Source organism: Emydura macquarii, unplaced genomic scaffold, assembly GCF_026122565.2.
Source record: "Emydura macquarii macquarii isolate MOO-44397 ecotype Brisbane River unplaced genomic scaffold, CSIRO-AGI_Emac_v2 contig_3108, whole genome shotgun sequence".
NCBI classification, from domain to species: Eukaryota; Metazoa; Chordata; order Testudines; family Chelidae; genus Emydura; species Emydura macquarii.
In genome coordinates this window covers 1,879,982-1,904,260 of record NW_027133245.1, presented here as the reverse complement: position 1 = coordinate 1,904,260, position 24,279 = coordinate 1,879,982, and the positions used below count along the sequence as shown (strand labels likewise).

Below are 24,279 nucleotides of genomic sequence, written 5' to 3'. Positions count from 1 at the left end.
ACTTCAACCTGCCTTTTCTAACCTAGTGTTCATTTAAAAAGCAAAACAATCTTCTAGAATAGACCCCTTCCAAAACAAAGCCCTCCACTGCAGACACAGTTCTGCAGACACAATTCTCCCCTTGGGAAAAGTCTGAGTGAGAGAACCAACACATGACAGATGTTAAGTGCTACTGGAAGGTGCTCAGTTACTACAGTGAGAGCATAGTATAAGAACGTACATTAAATGGAATAGAATTTTATGAAACAGGAATCTCTCATTGATCACCATCTGCTTGGAGAAAATCTGTCTGTGCAACCACTGTATTTTAATCTCTGCTTATATTTGTCAGCTGTCTGTCCAATTGCATAAGGCTGTGTAATATGATGCAGGAGGTGGGTATAATCGAGTCCCCCCCACCCCCCGATGGTATTGCCACTACAAAGTAATCCGTATGCAATATAAGAGCTTCACTGCTCTCTAGTCTTTTCAAAAGGCCTGTTCCAGTTGCCATTCTCATGATTTATTGCCAATAGCATCCTAAATGATACTCCAGATGCACTTGCCCAGTTTCCTCTCAGGATATTTTCAGATGCATCCAAATGGGAATTCCTAGCACACTTTTACTGGCAGCCTGTACCTTTTCCTTTCAACCTTATGTCCACTAGGAAACAGTCATTGCTGACATTGGTATTCAGCAGTCAGTTCCATGAACCAGTGTTAAAAAAGAGGTTAACTACTAGTGTACCTGGGACAAAATCTGTTTTCAACACTGTTATGTATAAATATGTAACTGAAATCTGGTTCAATCAAATCTGTAGCATTTCTGCAATGGTGTCAAAGAGAGGTTTTTTGTCCCATCTACCCTAGCAGTTAAACTATTTTCATCACTGTTTCAGCAGAGGGACTTGTTGCTGACAACCACTGTCAGCAGTGGCTCCATTTTCTAGCATAGAGCAGGATCATAGCACAGAGCAGTTTTTCTTTAAATTGTCACACTCCTTCACTTCTACTGGAAGCTTGATTCTGGTAGGCTCTGGAAATAAAGTCAAGCAAAATTAAATTGGTTTCAATATGACAACCACCTGTAGCCAGGAAATTTGGTCTTTCACACTGCAGAGTTGTTTTGTTGTTGTTTGTACTGAATACATGGATCATTCTTAACCTGTGGTGGAATTATCATCCTGGAGTACTATAGGTGAGTTTGGAAGTTTAAATTGATGCTTAGGGTACATCTACACTATGAGCTGGGAGGGAGTGAAACAGGTCTCAGCTCAAGGAGGCATACTCATGCCAGCTAGCCCTGATTGAGCTAGCATGCTAAAAAAAAGAGTGTAGCTGTGGCTGCGTAAGTGGGGGGAAGGAATAGCCATCCTGAGCACATGCCTATGGTCTCAGACAGTTTGCACTCATGGAGGCTAGCCTATCCTTTCACCCATGCTGGTGCAGCTACACTCTGTCAGAACTAGTATGAATATGTCTTCTTGAATGAGGAGTCACATCCCCAGCCCAAAGTGTAAATATACCTTCAGATAAATAAGACACACCAGCTGCAGTTCAGCATCAAATTCATTCTTTGGGTCTGATTCTCCTTCTATGGAGATAGTGTTTGACTTCAGTGGAAGCAGGATTAAGCCAAGTGGTTTGTTTTGGGGCGGGGGTTCCCTAGAAAAAGAATATAAATTTACAATCGCTGCTCCTATTCCATAATATGTATAGCACTCTGTTTGGGTAGACAATGTATTATATAATATGTAACGTCTAGCAGGAGTTCAAGGCTGAACATTCAGATTTCAAAGATATAATTTTTAATGTTTTTTCTGGTTTATTGACTAGCTGACAACATTAGATCATACAAAGAGTCCAAAGGAAAGATGCATATTGGAAACTAGAACTGATAGTAGTTGCTAATTGAATATGATATAAATAAAGTCGACTTCTATGCTGCAGCTGGAAGTGTGCTTCCCAGCTTGAGTAGACAAACACATGCTAGCTCTGTTCAAGAGAGCACCCTAAAAATAATAGTGCAGCCAGGGGTAGCACGGGCAGCAGCGCTCGTTAACTGTTTGAGTACAAATCTGCCCCTACACTTTGGGTACATTTTAGGGCAACTAGTTTGAGCCACCGCCTGTGTTACCCCCAGCTACACAGCTATTTTAGCATGCTAGCTTCTAGCTGCAGTATACAAATGTTAAATAAGCCTGGTGAATGTGGCAATAGTTCACTTTGACTTTGGATCCTGTCTTTTTCCCTCCCTTCAGCTTGAGAGAAGGCTGATTCTCCACTCAAGAAATAAACCTGATAAAAATTAAAAAGAAATATTGTACAATCACTTGTTGTCTATTAGTTCAAGCCCCCTTTATATGACGATGAACAATATTATCATTTTAAAGAGGAGCAAACCATTATAAAATTAAGCAATTCGTTAATGTTTGTTTTTCTAAAGACAAATCAAGACATGTTGACGAAGTTTAGAGTCAGATTTTGGTCAGATTTTGCAAACATTATTGGATTTGTGAGCTCAGCAAATGGTTCATGCAGACTTCATAGCTGATGCATCTAATTTACTCAGGTTTGTTTTTTTTAAAAACTGTTGAACAGGCTGATTACAGTTGGACTTGTTTTCTGTAATATGTTAAGTATCTTTTGCATAAAAAGTTAAAATAACTTTTAACAGTATTATATTTTTCACTGACAACTAGTAAAATATAATGTGTGTATTCTTATATATGTCAAATTGTATAAAGGAGGATACATAATGACTTCCTGTGAGGTAATGAAACAGATTCCCTCTAGAAAGAGGAAATCTTTACAAAGTCCCAAGGGATGAGGCCTTGGGTAAATTATTAAGGGCTTCTATTAGCATATGGTCTCATGGATTAATTATCATCTTCTCTAATTTTTGTTAGAAAATATTAATTTTCTGTAAAAATTCTGTTAGAAATGATGGAATTTTTGTTAACCAAGTCCTGTATGATCTATATTTACTATATGTGACAGATTTTCTTTCTTGACAGACATGAACAAAAATAAAATGTATAGCTCACTTATGGCTTTTGTTATAGAGGAACAGAGTAAGAAAATTGTAGCTTCAACTTCTAATACAGCTTTCTGGTGAGGTTAGGGGCTGGTCTATATACAGGGTTGTACTAGTTTAAATAACGGTGTGATGCTAAACCAATGCCATTTATGTGTGGACACTCTTATGGTGGTTTAAACTTGGTTTATATCAGTTTAGTTTGCACCTGCAAATCACACCAGTCAGTCAACATATATATTTCTCTGTGCATTTGTCTGGTATATCCTAAGTTACCGGGAGCTCTTTCAAAAGAAGAACAGATGTGATAGTCACCTATAAAATATTCACTGATTTCTGCATTGCATGACCTATAGGCAACAGTGTGGTGTGATCCTCAAAAGCCAATCCCAGCACATACTGGGATCAGCATTAAACCAGAGAGAGATTCTCTGGTTCAGGCTCTGCTTTGTTTGTTCCAATGTGCTGGTTAGGAATCTAGAGAGATTACTACCAGGACACTAAAGATTTCTGTGGGCTTTTTTTGTCTTTTGTTTTGTTTTCTGTATTGCCAGTGGGCATTGGTAACTATGTTAGTATTAAAGGGTTAGCTCCCCTGTTATGGGCATATCACTTTTTGATAGTATAATGTCCACTATTGAAAACAGCTTTATAGTCATTCTTTCTTTTGGGTTTAGCAATATAATACAACTAAGCTGATGTGTTAACAATTGGCAGACTGCTTTAACTTGTCGGCCTGCTTTATATTGCTTTAATAAAGAAATATGCATGTCACAAATTAACTTTCCTACAAATGTTTACATGGCGGTCAGGGTACATCAGAAATGATTGATTCAGAAAAGTACGGTATTATGGTACATGCAGTTGAATGTAATTGATTTAGGCACAGAAACATTTGTTTACAAAAAAATCTTTTAAAAAATTATAAGACAGTATGTCTCAGAAGTGAGAGAAAGAAAGAGCAGTGAGCTGAATAGAGGAGCTAAGATTTATGTTGAACTGTTTGTAAGCAGCCTTCTGTCTTACTATTTCATATGAAATCACTCAAATGGATAAATGAAAGCCATACCAGGAAAATATGAATTGCATAACATGGCTACCTTGTGTGTCAGCTGAGCTGATAGGATACCAGCCCCATTCACTTCCTTAAACAATGTGCTGGGTAGGGACAACACACAAATGACGGTAAAACACTATTTAAATACACACTTTTGAATGATCTCTTACACGTGTGCATGTCTAATCTGTCTATTTTAATGGTGTGTCATCTTTAATTTTTATAGAGAGAATAAAAGATTACAGTCTATCCCATTGTACAAAATGTTTGTTTCCTGTCTACAGCCTTAGCAAGACATAAGTGAATTATATTGTTGAGATGGTGGGGATCCCTCTTTGACTGGTATTGCTCTATCTATCTAAAACTATCCTTTGATGTGTTGATTCTGAGAAGTGGGTGGGGGGAACCTGGCCTGGCTCTGTCTCCACCCCATCCCTCAGCAGTTTGGCATTCCTGTCCCATGTAGTGCCCAGACAGGAGGTGGGATGCTGGGGTCATGTGCTGGATTTGGGAACAATTAAGGTGGAGTGAGTGAACTAGTCCTCTCTCTCTCCTTCCCCAGTCACCAGAGTTGAAGGAGCTCTTGCCCCATGTCATGCTCCTAGAGGGGAAGATAGGAACATGAACCAGATCTGGGGGGTTGTGATCAGGTGGGGGGAGGAATTCAACCCAGTTCTCTTTCCCTTCCCTCCCCTCCCCTCCCCTACTCATTTTCACTACAGCTTCTCTGGCAACTGTTAAGGTTTCCTCAATGCAATGTGTGCTGCTTTAGAATGGGCCTGGCTCTCTAGAATCTTCAGTTTAGTTATTATTTTGGCCATGTAACAGGACAGCCTGCCCTTTTAAGGGCTGGAAGGCCTACATCCCAGTCAGGTCTATTCAGTTAGCCCTGCCCTGCTACTTAGGAGGAGGAAAGCCCAGAAGTTGAGGGCTGACTGAGGAGGAGAGTTGACAGGCTGCTCCTAAATGGGGACAAGAAGCCTGGTTGGGGATCAGGAGTTTTCTGAAGGGTGTGGCTGTGGCCAGCTCCCTTTGTAGGAGGTTGGGCCTGGACCAGATTGTTGGGTTGACCAGAGCCCATGCACTCTGTGGGTGTTGAGACTTACTGTTGCATCTGGGACCTGCCTGTAATGAAGGCGACTGAGCCCACAAGGGCTGAAGATTCCTTTGTTTTGTGCTTTTGTTGGATTGTATCTAAAGGATTCTGTTACCCCAGCAGTGGTTGAACTCTGGAAAACTGCTTGACTGAAGTGCCAAATCCAGTCTATGACCAGAGTAGGCCAAAGGGTATGGTGGACATGCTGAGTTAGAGTGGCTGTGATGTCACACTAAGCTGTGACTACTCTGGGATGGTGAGTCTTGTACAAAACAGGCTGCCCAAATTTTCTTGAGAAATGCAAGTGACTGATGAGAAATGGCAATTTTTAACCATTTATAACTCCACTAAACTTGGTTGGAACTTCATAGGACAAAGAAAAGGCACTTCTATAGCCTGAATTTCACTCTGAATTCAAAGGTCTGCTGGAAACAATGGAAGTGTTTGAGAAGTTCAAACAAATGTCACAAGGATCTGTTATAATGGAAAGTGTTAGGCAACCCAGTTATAGGATTTGCTACCAACTCCTTCTACAATGTTGTGCATGTTATACTTTTATTTGCTACTAAGTAACAATCCCTCCCCTCCATGAGCCATTATGATAAACTTGTGGAAAAAATTACATCTGACGTTATGTTAAGTTTTTTCATTTCAAATATATTTTACAGTAAGATGACACATGTCTGACATTAAATTATTGCAGATAACAAATTGATTGGTAAAGTTGGTCAGAAATGGTAATTTCTGTCTGCAGGAAATTTCAACACATTTTTTTTAAATAATTTTAATCAATTTTCAGCAGAAAACTTGTACTTTTTATTAAATCTGAAAAGTTGATCTCTTTTTATTTAAAAAAAAAAAAAACAAGCAAAAAAAACTTTTCAGCAATGGAAAATGGATTTTTCTTTTTTTGCCAGAAATTTCCAGAAGAACCAAAAACATTTTTGCTGAAAATGTTCACGTTCTTTGATTTTTTTGTCAGAAAATTGAGCACCAAATATTGTTAAAACCTCAATTTTCTGTTCAGAAGGAAGAATTTTCAACCAGCCCTAATGATCAGTTTTGCTGCTGATGTTTCCTTTTAACCTTTTGAATAGCTCTGAACCTGACCAAAGTCTGGTAAATTTCCCTGAGTAGCTCAGAAACACTGGGACATAACCTCTTGTCTTCCAACCCTTCCTTTCTCCAGCAATCAATGCTATAGAAGGCTAGTTGAGTACCTCACTGAAACTCACCAGGCTCTGGATGGTTTCACTACTTTTCAGAACAGAGTACACAGTGTATACAGTGTATATAGATAGCACTGCCCTCTATTGAATAGAATCAGGACTGAACTACTGTGTGTCACAGGCCCTATATGTTAATGACACATTTTCTCCTTAATTTTAAGTGGTAGGAGCAAGGCGATCTGGATTCAGGCCCCACAGTGTCCATAGGATCTGAAAGATCATGAAGTTCCTTAGTGGCCACAGATGCATTACAAAAATACTTCAGGCAACAGCATTAAAAATGAACAGTATTTGATACATTTTGTCCTGCTGGATGGAAAAGTGATAAGCAGCTGACCTGTTGTGGGTTTGTGGTGCAGATGACGACTATGATGGAAAAGAGAGAGTGGAAAGTGTCACCCTTGTAGGAGGTGGAACTAAGAAGGAGTGATGGAAGTTGCGGTAGAAGCTTCCCCTCTCAGCAAAGGAGACTCAGATACTGTGGAAATGGTATAAAAACCTACATAAGCAGAAAGAGAGAGAGATTCTGCTTTGAAGCAGCAGCAGGGGAGAGAGGAAACAGTTGCAGCAGGTGATGGGAAAGAGCATCTGGGTGTGGAAAGGAAGGGTATCCCTTCAAAGGTGGGTGATGGGGAAAGAAAAAAAAATCTATCGGACATAATTCTCCTCAGAAATGTTTGGTGCAGCGTTTGGAAGGGGTGGGGGCTGGGAAGATAGATGGAGGGGGGCTCTCTGAAGATTGGGGTCAGAAAAGAGAGAACAATGTCTGCTCCTAATACAGTACTCAGGGGATTAGACAGAGAAGGAACTCCTAGCAGGCTCCATAGGTCGTGGTCTGTTGGAAAGCCCAAATCTTTGCCAGATGAGGATGGGGCAACTGGGCTTCCACTGATCTGTGGGTCGCTGCTCTGTGAGAAGGGCAGCGCTTAATTTGTGCCTCTAGGCTTGGCAATTCAGAGCCCAGGCACCTCTGGGCTTGCTGCTCAGTTATGAATGTAAAAAAATTGCTTGAACCCCGGCACCTCTTTCATTACAAATTAAGCACTGGAGAAGGGTATGGAAGGGCCTCCCTAACTAGTAGGTTTAGTCTTCTGGCTAGCTTCGTGCGTGTCTGGTAAATCTTTCACACTCCATGTTACTGTAAATCCATATTTTAGGGAACAGTGAACGTGCCCTTGTCATATATTTATTTGTCTTAAATTTCAAGCAAAATATTTGATATACTCTTATTTAATCATTTTTCTGCTATCCATTAGACAGCCAAAGCTAGTGTGATAGCACAAGTAAAACAGAAGGATTCCTAAAGTGAGATTTATTTGTTTTTCATCCCCCATGAAATATAACCCGCCACCTCCAAAAATGAAAAACAGTAAGGGATCTGTTCTGCCCTCACTGCACACGTATAACACCATTTAACAGCAATGGGAGTAACAACCCTTTAACCCTTAGAATGCTGGCATTTTTCAGGCTGCCAATAAAACAAATGCCTAGGAAGACATGCATGAATGTCCTTTGGAGATTGCGTAGCCTGGTGCTTTACATGCAGGATTCTCCTCTTGATTCTGCTGCAGACTCACTGTGTACTCATGGACAAATTTCTTAACTTTTTTGGACTTTCAGTTTACCCACCCGCATTGATCAAAATAAAACAGATGTGGTGGTGCTAATTTTTTTTTCTAAAATGCATTGGGATGCTCACATGAGAAGTGCTTTACAAGAAAGAAAAGAGAATCTCAAAGCAGAATCATCCTCTTACTACCGAATTTTGCCTGTGCAAATAATTTGGGGCTGTTCATTTTTAGGGGGAGGCGAGGGATTTGCCTGGCTCTGTGTGTTATTTCCATCTTCCTCAACCTCCCACACACTAATGACTTGTGCCTGGAATTCTGTTACCCTATGACTATATTTTCTTTTTAAACACAAACTTCCACAAAGGTGGAAAAGGTGAAATGAAGCTTGCCATCCTAAAAAGAGTTTAAATATCTCAGGGTGTGCACAAGCCCATTCTAAAAGTCACTTTGTCAGGGCATAATTTACAGAGACTCATTTGCACAGTCATAATTCTGCATTTCTTTCAAGCTGCCTACTTTTATACCTTCAGGCATGTGATTCGTCAGGACAGCCTTGTGGCCTGGTGGGCAATCGGAGCTTGCTGTAGTGGACTGAAATGACCCAGAACAAACTCGGTAGTTAATCTTCTTTATTGCTGAAATCAATAAGCAGATTCATGCTAAGTGCTGACAGTTCTTATGTAGGGAGTGAAAAGTAGAAGTGTCTGCTCCTTGAACCTGTAGTGTTTTACAGCCCAGTAGTTTTGTTTCATTATTTGATAAAGAACTTGTTGCTCTGTCTTGTTTTATAATGCATAATTTAAATAGCTGTAATTTATTTCCTTTGTCCAATCATTCATACATTCAAGTGTCAAAATGAATAGATGAATGTATGTATGTTGCCATCTAAACTATAAGATATAAGGCCCAACTGGGGAACCCTTACTTCCACTGGCCAATGATTACTCACGTGAGTAACCTTACTGATCTCAATGGGGACACTTAAGTGAGTAAGTATTCACCAAAATGGGTAAGGGACGCAATCAAACCAATAGAGCTGTAGGGAATTTGTAAACATTTCTTAATTAAAACTTAAGCAAATGTTCATTAAAATAGCAGGAAGCTCTAAAGACTAAGGCCCTGATCTTTCAGTATGATGCACACAGGTGACCCCTCTCCCTGCACAGAACCTAATTGAAGTTGTGGAGCTTAGAAGTTCGTTCATGTGAATGACAATAACAGATCGTGGCCTGATCTGGTGTATGGTCATTAATAAACCACACTTTCCTTCAAATTCTAGACCTACTTGAAGTGAGAAATATGCCAGAGTATTAAATTAGTTTCCCCTGATTTATTGAGATTTTAGCCTCCTTCAAGGGCCTGATTCTGAAAACTTTGCTAGATGTAATACTTACTACTGTAACTAGTCTCATTGGAACCAATAACACTATTCATATTAATACAAATGACAGCCAGTAAATGGCTGCAGATTGGGTTGAAATTTAGCAGCATGATAAAGTGTGGTTTATGACATTGGTGAAATTGTGAATAATCAACTTTAGATCCAAGCCTCCAGACAGTAACCTGAGGTCTGTACTTTATGGGTTTCTTTTCATGCAGAAGAAATGCAAACTTCCTTTGTGTTATAGGAGTCACAAGATTTAATACATTTTATAACCATGGAAATGGATATCTTATGACAGAAACAGTGAAGAGAGACTCATTGTCAAAATCTGGCTCATGGAGCCAGTTGGCTGTCCATTAGCTTGTTTATACCATTTCTGTTTGCTTGGTATTGGAGAGTAATCAGAAAGTAAGTCATGCTAATTTATAGCTGCCATCAAGTTTGTATGATAAGTATTAAAACTATTACACAAAACATCCTTTTAAATTCCTCCCTTCCTCCCTTCCAACCCCATGCTCTTATCTTTGCTTTTACATTCCTACTCTTGTGTCTTCTTTCTTTCTTGGAGTTGAATCAATAACCAAACTCTCTCATTTCTTACAGATGTTAAAATGATGAAACCCTCTCTCCCTCTGGAACAGTGCACTGCAGCCATGACATTTCCTCTGGTCCTATATGGAATGTACCTCGCAGCCTGTTGCTGAACTATTATGACATGTCTCTAGCAATCAGAAAGAGAAGCTGGGAGGAACATGTGACCCAGTGGATGGGCTTGTCTTTTAATTCTGTTGAGTATAATACAGCATGTCGACATGGACTTGTAGCTGATAACTTTCAAGCAAGTATGGAAAAAGATGAAGTTTTGAGTGTGGACCGGAAAGAAAAATGTGCTTCGTTACCAGACTGCTGTCACGGTGGGGAGCTGATTGGCTTCTCTGAAAAGCTGCTTAGCAACATTTCAAAAGAAGTAGATGAAAATGATAACCATGAAGATGAGGAGCATTTTCTTTCTTTGGAGGCCAGCACAGAAACTTTGGTCCATGTTTCTGATGATGATGATGATGATGACATTTCAGATCTTGGGTTGGATAAAGTTAACCACCAGTTCACTGCTATTGGAAGGAAACTAACAGATGAAGAGAGCAGTTTAGAAGGAGCAGGCTCCTTAACAAAAATGGTAGCAATGATGAAAACACACAGAGACTCTAACATTACTGAAATAATAGGAAATATTGATGAACCTGACTATGACACAATCGCCAAAGAAGAGGAGGACATTTGTGGCAGTATTGGGAAAAGCCTGGAGCTTTGTAATTATAAAGACTTAAATGAAATAATGGATGACCCAAGAAAAAATCTCTCCAGTTCTCTGAATTTAAAGGAAATTATGCCAGAGAAACAACTGCTTCATACTGCTGTAATTGCACAACAGCGTAGGAAATCTGATGCTCCTAAAGATGGGCATGAAAAGGCTGACTATAATGTGGTCCAGGATGAGTTTTCTCCTTGTCTACATACTGGCAGTGGTAGACAACCATTCTCGGAAGCAGACTCCAGCAACTACCCTGTACAATCTCCTCCCAGCTCCCATATCATGTCAATGGAAAATGGACTGGATGAAAGTGGTTTCACAGAACCTCAAGCGGTTCCTCAAAACAAATGCCTTACAAATGTCAGTCCAGTTGAAGGCATGCAGTGTTTACATTTGCAGGATAATCTGACCAGCCACGAATCTGCAGACAATCAAGTGAAACTGCGCAAAAGAAAGGTAGGGTACACACAAATTTTAGTGTTTGGTTTTAGTTTTTTTCAACTATTTCTCAGGTAATCTCATGGCTGATTTATTAAAGGAGTAAGATACATATCACTGGTAATTTTGTGTAGATGCCAGGTGTCACAAATGCTTCTGGAAAACAATTTAGAAATATACCCCATGAATGTAAACTCATTTTAAGATCTGAAAATCACTATCTCGTGAATTTGTTATGTTCCTTGTATTTGGTGTGGGGTTTGGTTTTTTTTTAAATACAAAAAGTGTTGCTGCTATGAAGATGGCAGATGTTCTTGATGTTTTCAGACTGAGAGCAACAAGAGAACTTCACTGGCTGTTCAAACAAGGGTAAAAAGAATGATTCCAAAACTCTAAAGGCCGGATCCCACAATCCCAGCGGGATCAAAAATCCCACTGATTTGCATACTAGGAATTTGCTGACCATGGGATTGCAGATTGGGTCCTAAATCTGGTTCTGCGGGCTGTAATGCTTAGGACTTGTTTATGCAGTGTATTAGTACAAGGGTATGAATTCCAGTGTGCACTAACATGCTGCACATTAGCTGGTTGGTGGGGTGCGCTAACAGTTCCCTAGCGCATGTTAATTTAGTTCTGTTTCAAACAGTACATTCATGCACATTAGGTAACTTTTAGTAAGTGCCAGCAGGATCCACACTGGCCAAGTAGTGCATGGTACTCCTCTAGTGTGGATTAATGTATAGTGTAGACAAGCACTTATTCTCTCTATCCAATACCGAAGTCATGTTGGCAGCTCTTCTCTCTTCCTATTTGCCACAATAAGCAACAATGCCCAGCTCCTCTTGTCAGAAACCTGGTTTCTATAAATTGTGGTTTTACCATCAGATGAGGTCTCCGGTGTCTCAGTGCTTATTTCACTATATCGTCACCTCGAAAGCATGAACCAGCATGTCCAAACCGCTGTATGCCAACACAGCATCCTGAGTGGTGGCTATCACTCTCTTATGTACACTGTTTGGTAACATTAACACTCAGAAGGATTTTATTATGGTTGGAAGCTACATGCAGTTTTTGCAAAAGGCTCTAGAAACTCTCATATCCAGTCTTGCTTTAGTGTCAAATGTTGTACTTCATAACTCTGTAGTGATTGTAAAATCAATTTAATAGCATTGTGACTTACCTCTGTTAGGAAAAAAAAAAGGGAAGCCTGACCTGACATAATTACCTCTGAAATCCTTGCACTACCACATTTAGCCATTTCTATACAGGCCAAACACTGTGAGTGTTTATATATCACTGTTGGAAATGCTGCCTCTTTTTATTTCCATGAGTGACATCACAGCATTGATTCATTAGCATTGACTGGTGCTATTATGATGATCTCAGTAATTCTGCTTTCAGTATGTTACTTCTGGAATATACGTAATTCAAGTGGTAATAGCAGTCACTTGGCAGAAAAGCCACATAGTCAAGAACTGATTTCCATAGATTTTGAACAATCTTTTTTTTTTAATCAAATGCAGTTGCTAATTTTGGGGTGTATATAATTTATTCAGCTAAAGAGATTCATTTTATAGCATATATAGAGAGATGAGGTATAGATATAGATATATCATTATTTTAAGATAATACAGTGTGTGATTAGTAATGGTCACAATGGGATTTCAATGCAACGTGCTCTGATTAAGATACTTCCTCCTGACGTATACACATAGACAATGTGCAATAGGAGTATGCTGAATACCTTTTAAATGCACTGTGCAGCATGAGTATACTTTTGTTTTCTGATTGCAACAGGAATCTTTAAAGATCCCAGGCAAAACTGCAGTGGAGTACGGTGGCACTTGAGAAACTGCAGGAAGGCAAGCGAACTAAAGGGAGGGAGAAAGCCTATAGCAGGTGTGTCAAACATCCGGCCCGTAGCCCGGATACAGCCCACCAACCTTTTTGGTCTGGCCCCTGGCGGCAGCACACACTGCCATGACGTCTCGCGGCATTGTACTCTCTGGCGGCATCACGCGCTGCCACCAGAAACGCTGTGAGATGTCGTGGCAGCACATGCTGCCACCAGAGGGTACAACGCTGTGAGATGTTGCTGCGTCGCGCGCTGCCATGAGATCTGTGTACTCTGGTGGCAGCGTGTGGAGTGCTGTGTGCACAAGACACAGCACTCCAAAAGGCGGGAGAGGGACAGTGTGGTCTTGGGGCATCGCACAGTACTATAATTCTTAATCATTGATCGATTCTTTTAATCGTAAAATAGTAGTAGTTGTAGAAGTGAATTTACTGCAGTTTTTATATCACTGATATCTAGCAAATAAAATATAATACTACATAAAAATGGTGGTACCTAGTATTTCGATTTATGGTATGTATGGCCCACTTGAAGTACATTTAATTCAAATCTGGCCCACCATAGCAAATGAGTTTGACACCCCTGTTCTAGAGGCTGTTGGAGCGGATGGAAAAAGTTTCGGGGGGAGTGGCAGCCACATGGAAAGAAGGAACAGGGAGTCATATGCAGGAGGAAACCAAAGAGGGGTTTGTGTTCCAGGGAGTGAGGGAGCTTGTGGATCTTGTGAGGAGAGCCAATGGGAGCCTGCTTAAAGCAGTTTTTGTAACCTGAACTTGAAAAGGTTTGGTTAAATGGAAGAGGTCTGATCTGCTGCTGCTACTGCTTCCTGCTATGAATAGTTTCTCTCTCTAGATGTGCAGGTCACTTTGCAAATAGTGTTCCTGCCTCAATGGTTTTATTATTTAAATCTAATCATACAATATTTTACAAGGATGATATTGCCCATCTCTAGGGGTAAAAATCTCTAATAAAAATGTGCCATGTTTCCAAGCTGACACTGAAAACCATTTTTATAACTTGAACAAAACATTAGAAAGAAAACAGACTTGAAACTGAATCCATCCATAAAAGTCTAGTGTTTGCTTTGCAGTGGATGGGGGATTTAAGGGATTGGTAATGGGATATATGGCCTTTTCTCTTAAGGTCAGCAGTTCAACTTAGCCAAAGTACTGCAGTTAGGAACTAACACACATCACTAGCTGATGCATGTTTGGTGTCCAATATGAAATAAATGTGATGGTCTTAGTCCAGTAAAATAAGTGTCCACATCACTTAAAAACAAAATAGGCATCTAGGTCAGATCTTTAAAGGTATTTATAGGCAGCTAGGTGCTTTTGAAAATCCCACTAGGCCCCTATCTGCTTCTTTGGACACCTAAATACCTTTAAAAATCTGGCCCTCACTGACCTATGATATAGCACTCTCAAATGAGAGGCCAAAGAAGGTATGGACATGGGCAAGTGAACTACCCTCTCTCTTCTAGAGATGCTCTGTGTGTATAAAGGTTGAAGCATATTGGTGTGACAAAGTGGGGAATCTTGTTCTGCTGTTGCCTTTGTGTATGCTCTGTACACAAATACAGGATTTCAGCCTCCAAGGCTGCCTGTCTGGCACATTTCACCAGGACTAACTTCCATCTTAATAATTTACTTTGACTGTGACAGATGTGTATTGTCACTATTTCACACATTGAACTGGACCCCCCATGTTATAAATGGTAAGGAGCTGCCATTATGGCATTCTTCATGACTCTGGAAATTGCCTCTTCCCCTTGACCTTCCAGGGTTCATATTTTTAGCCTGTTTTCTAAGGGAGGTTAGCTGAGCGATAGCAGGTGTCTGTGTTGTTATGGCAGTAGTTATACACTGTTGAAGTTGCATGGCAGTTGATTATTATGGTGTTAGAGTCGTTTCATTGTGTATTGTGTTGAGTGTGACACTTATTATGTAGGGGCACCCAAAACATAGGATTGATGCCTATTAGCAGCATAATATATATCAAAAGAATAAATTATTTAATAATGCATTGTGAGACTAACTAGTCCCACTGTATGTCTGCACAAGATAAAGAAAACATGGTAATTGTTGGAACCCACTTTTATAGCGGTTTGAGAACACAGTACATCTCTGCTTATCCAAAGATCTGTGGGGATGCCCAAAATCTTTGGGTTATTCAGGGTTGATGGCAGATCAGACCTGAAGTGTTCTCTCATTGCTAGAGGACCCTGGGAACATACTTCAAAATCTGTTTAGGCCAGTACCCTCAGCTCTGATACTTCCCTCTTGAATTTACAAGGTTGGAAGGGCTTCAGTTCAGGTTGCAGTTGCATAATCTCTTGTACAGCACTGGAGGACTTAAGCAACTCTCACATGGAAGATAAGAGTCAGCAGGCTCAGAAATTCATGGAATATATGTGACATTTGGTAAATTGACAGCTGACAATTTAACAAGATTTTGAATAATGAAGAATATCACTTTGGAGTTATGGAAATCTTGACCATAGCTGTGCTGTAAATTCTGTGTCTTCTCAAGCTGCACTAGACTTCAATGCCAGCTATAAATAGAGAAGGGTCTGAGACCATTCTATGGAATGGGTCATACCAAGAGCTGTAGAAAATTAAAGGTGGTTTAAGAGATGACTAAACTGAACGGTTTTATATTGTACATTTTTTCTTCAGTCTCTCTCTAAAACATACACCACTAGCACTGAAATTTGCCTGCATACACGCATCTCTAATTGGGGTGTAGAATTGCAGCCTCCAGAGACTTTTGCCTTAGGCTGACAAATGAGGTGCCCTTCTAAATTACCACCATATTAGACCAATAATGGAGCATGAGTAGAGGATCTTATTACAGTTTACTGTTCAGAATTGGACTACAGAGGAAAATAAGAATGTAGGTTTCTGTCTCAAAGGAAAAAATGTGATTGTCATCACAAAATCTATAAAGTTTGGAAACATTTTATCCTTCATGGAAGACCACAACATGTTTGTGTAAATTATTATTATTACCTTCATGGCAGTGGCTTACCAGAAGCAGGTACTGGTTACTGGTTGTTATAGCAATAGCTCCAGTTTTGTAGCATTTCCTCTTCAATTAAGTGTTTCAAAATAAGGCTGACTCCAAGGGTTTGGCATTTTAACAAAGGGAAAAAGCTTTTAAAAACAGTGTGGTGCAGAATACTTTAAGGTTTTTTTTTTATTCTGCTTTTATGCCCAGCATAATCAAAAACCTTAAACCCTTTTGAAAATCTCACCCAAGTAATACGACTATAGCTACAGCACAGATAGGCATATATATTATTGATCTAAGAGACCGAAAAAGCATAAAAGGTGGAGACTAGAATTATGGGATAAACTTTCGATAGTGGGGACAACAAATGACTGCACATGCATTCACTCACCACACATCCCTGCCCTTCCCTCATGCACATATGAAAATGGAGTAATTATGTCAACAAGCTGGTATTTAGCACAGCACTTAAATAGTATATTTCATTTTCAAAGGCTTTTTCCAAGATAACTAAGCTAAATTTAGATTGGTGTTCAATAACCTGATTTGAGCATAAATGCAGCTTTCCACAATCAAATTCAGGGCGTTTCAAGTGTGTTTGCATTTTTCTAAGCACAGATGTTATGCCCTGGTTTGAAAGTCTGACCCCATTTTTAAAAAGTATTTACCAAGGGTAAAATAGTCAAAAGTGCCTAAGTCCCATTTTCAAAAATGACTTAGACACTTAAAAGTCTATCTCATGGAAAGTAAATGGGAATTAGGCTCCTGGAGCCCAGATTTTTGAAGGCACCTAAAGATGCAGAGAGTAGATACTCAGTAGGATTTTCAAAATCATGTAGCCCCAACTCACTTTTGAAAATGGGAGTTAGCTGTCTGACCTGCTTAAGTCTTGCAACACTAAGAGGAACAATGCCTAAATACCTTAAAATAAAACTGGCCTGAGTGCCTAAGTCACTTTTGAAAATGGAAAGTAGACTCCTAAATTACTTAGGCACTTTTCAAACTTTTACCCTAAATCAATGAATGAAAGAAAGAAAAACTGGATAATGACAAGGCTAAATACAAAATATTATGGGTAAGAGACACAAAGTTGAAAACCAAGAAAAAAACGAAGAAAACTTCTCTTACAGAACAGATCTTGGCTTGATGGAGAGCAAGTAAAAATGATGGGACCAACTCCTAGACTTTGAATCTAGAGGATACAATATATATGGGGGACTTTAGCCAGAGAGTCAATGTATGCTAATTTATCCTTTCATAGCACATTACTGGATGATCCTTCCAGAATCCTAATAAGAGAAGAAACCATTTTTATCTACTTTTTTTTTTTTTTTTTTAACTAAGAGAGGAACTGACTCAGAAAGAGGGTGAAATAGGAAAGATTATGTGCTAGAGAAAAGTATTTGTAGAAGAGTAAGCAGTAGATTCAAACAGTAGAGCAATGTAATAATACTGTGTTTTAAGAAAGTAATAGATATTTAAGAGATCCAGCAAATATAGAGCATTAAGAGGGAGTATTATAATCCATAAGTGTCCAAGGAGCTAGGAGCTCATTGGAGATTGTAAGTAAAAAGGGCAAGAGGCAGCAATGTCAATGCAAAAGAAAAATCCAGTTTACAAGAGATTATTGAAGTTGGCTGCATGAAGGATTGTTCATACATCTGATAGCAGAAGAAAAACAGTACTGGGAACAGAGAAAGAGGAGAAATAACCCTAGGAGATAACATGCTCTCTCTCTCTCTCTCACACACACACATGGATATAGAGAGAGATGTATTCTGATTGTACAAAAAAGCACACAAGGCAGTATGCATCCTGGGATAAATCTGGGCTGCCATAGTAAAATTCAGTTCAAGACCAACATTTCAGAAAATACCAAGTGACATTTTACACACCCAATGTCAAAAATGGCCAATTGCACATGCAGCTGCTGAGGCTGTACCCTCAGTTGTGGTAATGTTATATGTACATGTTCATGTATTTGCACTCGTAACTAAATGCAGTTTTTTGAGAATCTGGTATTTGTAGTTATAATTATGTAGCCCTCAAAATATGGCACATAATGGTCTATAAACTGGGTTGTGATGATTTGAAGTAGAGATGGGTAAACTTGTTGAGAAGAAAATACAAAAAAACTCCACTTTACTGAAAAAGCATTTCTTTCCCTTAGAATCTTGAATCAGTGCATCCAGAAGGTTCTTAAACTTTTAACAGTTTCATTATTTTTTGTTTTCATAAACTCTGTACAGTCACAATCTACAATTGCTTTGTTGCCAGGAGGACAGCTATTCTCATGATATTTCTGGACTATCCCAAAGCAGGACCATTTGGAAATCTTCTAATAGGCTCTCTTCTGAGACTTTTAGACCAGGTTCAGATAGTTCAGATAAACTTTGGATCATCGTTTGAACTCTTGGCTGTTTATCGAAGTTGAACATGAACTCCGACCCTTTTGAGGCTTGCTTAAATCATGTGAAGCTTCTGTCTCACTATATAAGCAGTTATTTGAGCTAAATTAATATGCTTGACAAGATTAGAGATGGTGGAAGGAAGTACTGGTTTAATTTACTGTACTCAATTAAATGAAATACCAGCTTGATAACTATTGGCTCTAGGAAGAGTAACTGATGTATTGTGCCTGACTACATGAAATGTTTGAGATACAAGGTGGGTGAGGTAATATCTTTTATTGGACCAACTTCTGTTGGTGAAAGAGACAAGCTTTTGAGCTACAGATAGCTCTTCTTTAGGTCTCAGGTCTACCTGAAATGTTCGTCATTTCAGCAGCATTCCTTTTTAAGTGTTGATATAGCCTAGAATTTTGCTTTTGGGGGAGATAATACTTCTATTTAAGTTCATGAGACTTTAAGTAGACTCGAGTAAAAACTAGCTGCAGTGAACAAGTTACCTGATGCATTTATCTCCATTTCTGTTTGCAAATTATTTGGGATCAGACTTCACTTTTATCAAACTTATTGGTTATGTGAAATTATTGGATGAATGGACTATGCAAACAAATTTCAGTGTGTGAATAGTTTGTTACTATTTGCTATGCCTATTGCTTTCAATATTTGCCATTTGTAATTCACTATTTGTGCTGTAATATTTTCCCAGAATGATCCCATATTCTCAGCGCTCATATCTGGCAGTAGACCAACCAATCTGTCTGAGTACCACAGCCAGGACACTACCCAGTTTACACACTGAGAGTCACTGGAAATTCTGTTTTGTGAAGCATGTCTAGATTTCAAAATTTGGTTTTGTTCCAATTTGGTACCAAACCAAAATTTCAAAATTCTACACAAAAATGAATTTCTGAACAAAAAATTAGTTTTGAATTCATTCATTTTGATTTTGACTATTTTTTAAAACAAGATTTAAAATTTTTTTAAACTAAAAGTAGTTTCAAAAGTTTTAAAACAGGATGTTTTAATATTGTTGGAACTTTACTCTTTTCTCCCAAACAAAATTTCCATAAAACTGACAAGACTTTATAAAGGATTTGGATTTCAACAGAACTGTGTTTTCCAGTGGAAAACTATCAGTCCAAGTTTTTCTGACCTACTCTAATATTTACATTACTCTTAACCCTTTCTGTGAGCACTTACAGTGGTCACTATTAAATAGTAAATGTATATTCCAGGTATTGCCAGACAGTGGTACCTGACATGTCAGGTGTATTTCCTATTTTAAATGTAATGTGATGATAGTGTGTGCTATCTATAGGCACTTGAACACAGAGGGGCCATATTTTATTGTGAAAGCACTGGATTGCGACTTCACAGATCTAAATTCAATTCCCAGGTCTGTTGCAGACATTTCAGTGTGACCTTGGATGAGTCACTTAATCTCTTTGTACCTCAATTCCTCAAAATGTAAAATCTGTAAAATGGGGATAGCAGCAGTTTCGTTCTCAAACCTTTTGCCTATTTAGATTGACTGTAAGATCTTCGTTGTAGTAACTGTCTCATGTTTTCGTATGGTGTTCAGCACAATAGGGCCACAATCTAAGCTATCATAATGCAAATAATAATGGCAAATGATGACTTTGTTAATGGTGCACTGTAAATTTAAGCCCAGTGAAGATCCGTGCAAGACAGGATGGGTAGGAAGAAGCAGCAAATGCTCTTCCACTGACACTAGGCTCCTACAAGAGAGCATATGAGAGCGTGCATAGGAAGAATAAAACTCTTAAAATGGGAATTGGAACATGAGTCATCCTGTGTCCTGATTTAGCTCAAGGGAATTGAATTTATCCTTTTCTGAGACTCAGGCTGGAATTGTTGGACTTTGTGTGTCAGCTAAGGGAATTTGATATCTGCAGAAGACTTAGTTTACCTTGAAACACTCTATCTTTAATGGAACATAGGATGTACAATTGTATACGCGTCTTATAATTCATGCTTTCCCCCCAAAAAAATAATTGTAAAGTTTTAAGAAGATGCTCATCATGCTAATAGTATGGTGGAACATTTCCAAAAAGGGGAAAAATCATGTACTTGCCAGCCAGTCACTTTCACAGATTCCGAGGGTCGCAAGACAGACTGTTCTTTAAAGTAAAAGTACTATGAAATATTGAGAATCCTGAGTTGTGGTTGGGTGACACCAGTTAAGCAATATTTGACTAACTGTCGAAGTTTAAGCATGCATGTCCCGTTGTCTCCAATAGGTTTGCTCATATGCTTAAACCTGGGAATATGCTTTAGTACCTCGCTGAATCCAGTTCTTGGTAATGATTTTTTATCTTGGACTGCAGTGATTCCTTCTACAGAAATGGCTCCATCAAATAAAATATCTGGAAAAAGAAAAATTATTACCAAAGAATGTTCTTCATTTCTATTACTTCTGCAGAGCCACATGGCACCAGAGGTACACATATCACAAGAATGGGTATTTGCAGAGGCATATTTAAAATGAAATCATAGAAGTAATCTTCACACCATTCAGCTAAAATATTTTCTATTTTGAGTTTGTCATTTCAGGCAAGTTTTTGTGTTGTTTTCTACAGAATATGTCAAATCTAAATGCTAATAATTGGTACAGCTGTTTTTAAAAATGGATGCCCAAATAAGGGATAATTGTTCACTTGTATGTGCAATTTAGATATTACTTTTTGTTGTGGTTTTTTACCTCTGTCGCTAAATTTAATTTTTTCTACTTAATTTACCAAGGCATCAGGAAAGATTAGAGAACAGTTGCTTTTTTTCCCCCCTTGGACTTGGCCCAAAACTCACAATAACATTAGCCTGAGTTATACATGTGAACCTTTACAATATTCAGAGTTGATTAGATATTCCAGGTTATAAACTCTGAGAGGGTAATTGTTACTTGTGTAGTCTCAAAGCTATATTCTGCAATATCTAGCATACATATGCAACTATTACAAAAGCATACTGTTGCTTCACCACAAAGAATTTGCTGCATTGCATATTACCATTAAACAGCTATAATTTTAAAGGCATCAATAAGAATCTGGCAACAGCTATAAGTAAAGCAAACTTAATATCATAATATTTTTGTAAATAAAATGAAATGTTTTATTCTATTTTGAATATTATTTAAATGTTTGCTTACTTCCTAAATTTATCCAGCTAATATTAAAGGCAACTTATAGAAGTATAAAATAACTTGACTACAAAATTAGTTGAATCTAAAATAAAATAATTGCTCTAATTTTGCCACAGTAACCTAGTTAATTACTAGAATGTATAGGTTGTAGCTTACATAAAAATGTATCAAATATTTTCTCTGTCCACTTAGAAGCTGAAGAATGCTTTCCCACAGACATCCATTGTGTTTGGATTGAAGTCTGATGGATTCCAAACAATCTGAAAAGTATTTAAAACAAGCTCTGAACAGAAAGCAGTCATTAACGGGATGATTGCCAGGCCATTACAGTATAACCTTTATGCAAATTTTACTTTGACACATTTTTGTGACAGTGTTCAGCTATAAATTTTAGAGGCTGCCAATTTTGTCTAGACTGCAAACGAAGAGTCATAAAATGACTGTTGTACATCAAGTTATGCATCTGTCGAGTTTCAGCTGCCTAAAATGGTAATAAATGTATTTGTATTTATACATGGTTTGCAGGCATACCCCAGCATCCACTGAAGTGAGAGTAGGGACATCCAGTGATCTATGTATTGAGCTGTGCTTTAACGTAATTATAAACACTTTTTTTCTGAGTGGAAAGAATCTATAGGAAGAAATCTTTTATAATTCTTTCTTTTTAAATGAATTTAAGAGATGTCAATCTAGATCAATAGTGACCAGTGGTTTGACCAATGGTTTGGGGTCTATGTGAAATAAGTTGTCAGTCTTATTTCTGAAGGCTATACTAGGGCAAAATATTTGTTTATTTAAGTTGCATGTGACAATGACTGAGGCCCCAATTCAGCAAAGCAGTTAAGCACGTGCTTAACGTTAATCACTTAGAGAAGTCCCATTTATTTCATTTGAAATGGGTCTACTCAAGGAAATAGTGGCACCCAAAGCCCTATTCATGTTATATACAGTTGGCAGGTGTGCCAAGACATCAGCATGGGGCCCTTTCACCCAGGGCTGGATTAGAACATAATCCAGGCTATGCCTAAAGCCCAGTTTGTGAGAGGAGGGGCAGCCTGAATTTCTGCTGGTGTCTGGTTTAGGTATGGTGCAGGAGCTGGCCCAACTGAAGCAGCAAGAAGGAAAAGCTGTGGCTGCCCTGGTGTCCACTCAGGTTTGGCTCCTCAGCTTTCTGTCATGACACCCAGATACCAGGTCACAACACCACTCTCTCGGTTTTGGTCCTGCTGTCACCCTGTCATGAGAGAGAACTGTAGTTCCAAATGTGAGTGGGCACTGAGATGGCCACTGCTGCTGCTCCTCAGCATTGCCATGGTTCCGGCTCCTGTCTGAGGGCTCCTCCCACCTACCTACCTGGCCAGCTTCACCCTGCTTCCAGCAGCCCATGTCTCCTCTGCTCTGCCCACGGCACTTGGTCAGCAGCAGCCGCAAGGCCTGCTACAAGTACAGGGAGCTGTGATGAGTGTCCACATGGGGGTTCTGGCAGGGAGAGGGTTTGAGCGGGAGGAGAGACATGGGGGGGTGCCAGTCTCCCACCACAGACATAAACACAACATACGTAAATGCCATGCTAAATCTAAGTGAGAATGGGTCTGTTGTTCGCACCACGTGAAAAATTGCAGGGGGCACCCATGCAAAGTGATTGAAGTTAAGCACATACTTAAGAGCTATGCTGGATTGGAGCTTGAGTTTGGTGTCCTCTTTGTCTATTGATGGATAACCACGCAATTAGGTACAGTTGGTATGTCAGTATTTAGATATATTGGCAGAAACTTCGTTCTTGTTTAAAGGTTTTGGCCTTAGGTTACATACAGAACTACCAGTGAAGGAAAAAGTAGGTGCAGTATTACAAAGTTTTCATACCAAGGTCACTGTCACTGGCTGGCCCTGTCAGGGGAATCAGTCTATGCCTTGCCTGTGACTAGCAGCTATCGCTCTCAGCTGGTCTGATATGGCAACTTAATAATAATTAGTGACCCCAGCTGTGAAAGAGTCAGGAAAGACTATGCAAAGAGAGAGGGAACCCAGTTAGAAAAGGGAATACAGGAAAAATGAGGTAAGGAGGTCCCTCTCTCTGGGAAGGACCTGCAGAAGGAAGATTGAAGAAGGCCACAGGGATGGAATTAATCTCCATGGAGAAGCCAAAGGCCTGGGAACCAAAGAATAGGCTGTGTTAATCACAGGCTGTGGAAAGCAGCACAAGAGGCTCAAAGGTAGGAAGTAGCTCAGGGAAACAGCAGTGTGTCCAAAGGAACAGATTTAGCTCCTCAACATAGGGTCTCTAGGCCAGAACCCAGAGCAGAGGGTGGCCTTGTGTTCTCTTACCAGTCTCAATGAAGGAGCATAAAAGCCTAATGTAAGGACTACTGAGACTGAGCCTAAAATATTAGCTGAGGAATAGCCCAAGAGGTGACGGAAAGATCTGTGTTGGGATATTTTTGGACTTGTAAGTTGTATTTGTCACCTTGAAAGGGATGTGGACTAGACAGGGTTTAGCCAGAGGGCTGACTTGCAGACAGAATCAGACCATTGTAGAGTCAAAGTGAAGGTGAACAGTGACCCAAGAGGTGAATACTCTGGCAGTGCCATGCCCTGACATAAGGGGGCACTATGACAGTAAGTTCAACTGCTTACAGTCACCAGCTCAAATTCTTACAGAAATTATTACCTCCCAAATAAGGATATTTTAAGCCTCAAGCCTAGCACATGATCCAAGTAGCCAAGCCATGTATTGGGCAGGC

At 39.3% G+C, this 24,279-nt stretch overlaps 1 protein-coding gene across 1 annotated transcript in view; it reads left to right on the top strand.

The window, feature by feature from the left end:
* The window catches only part of DLC1 (DLC1 Rho GTPase activating protein), a 413,813-nt gene that overhangs the window by 93,111 nt on the left and 296,423 nt on the right, over positions 1–24,279 (top strand). The window contains exon 2 of the mRNA XM_067530650.1: positions 9,957–11,121. Coding sequence (XP_067386751.1) covers positions 10,069–11,121 — 1,053 coding nt within the window. The 5' untranslated portion in view covers positions 9,957–10,068. The remainder of the gene's footprint in view (positions 1–9,956; positions 11,122–24,279) is intronic.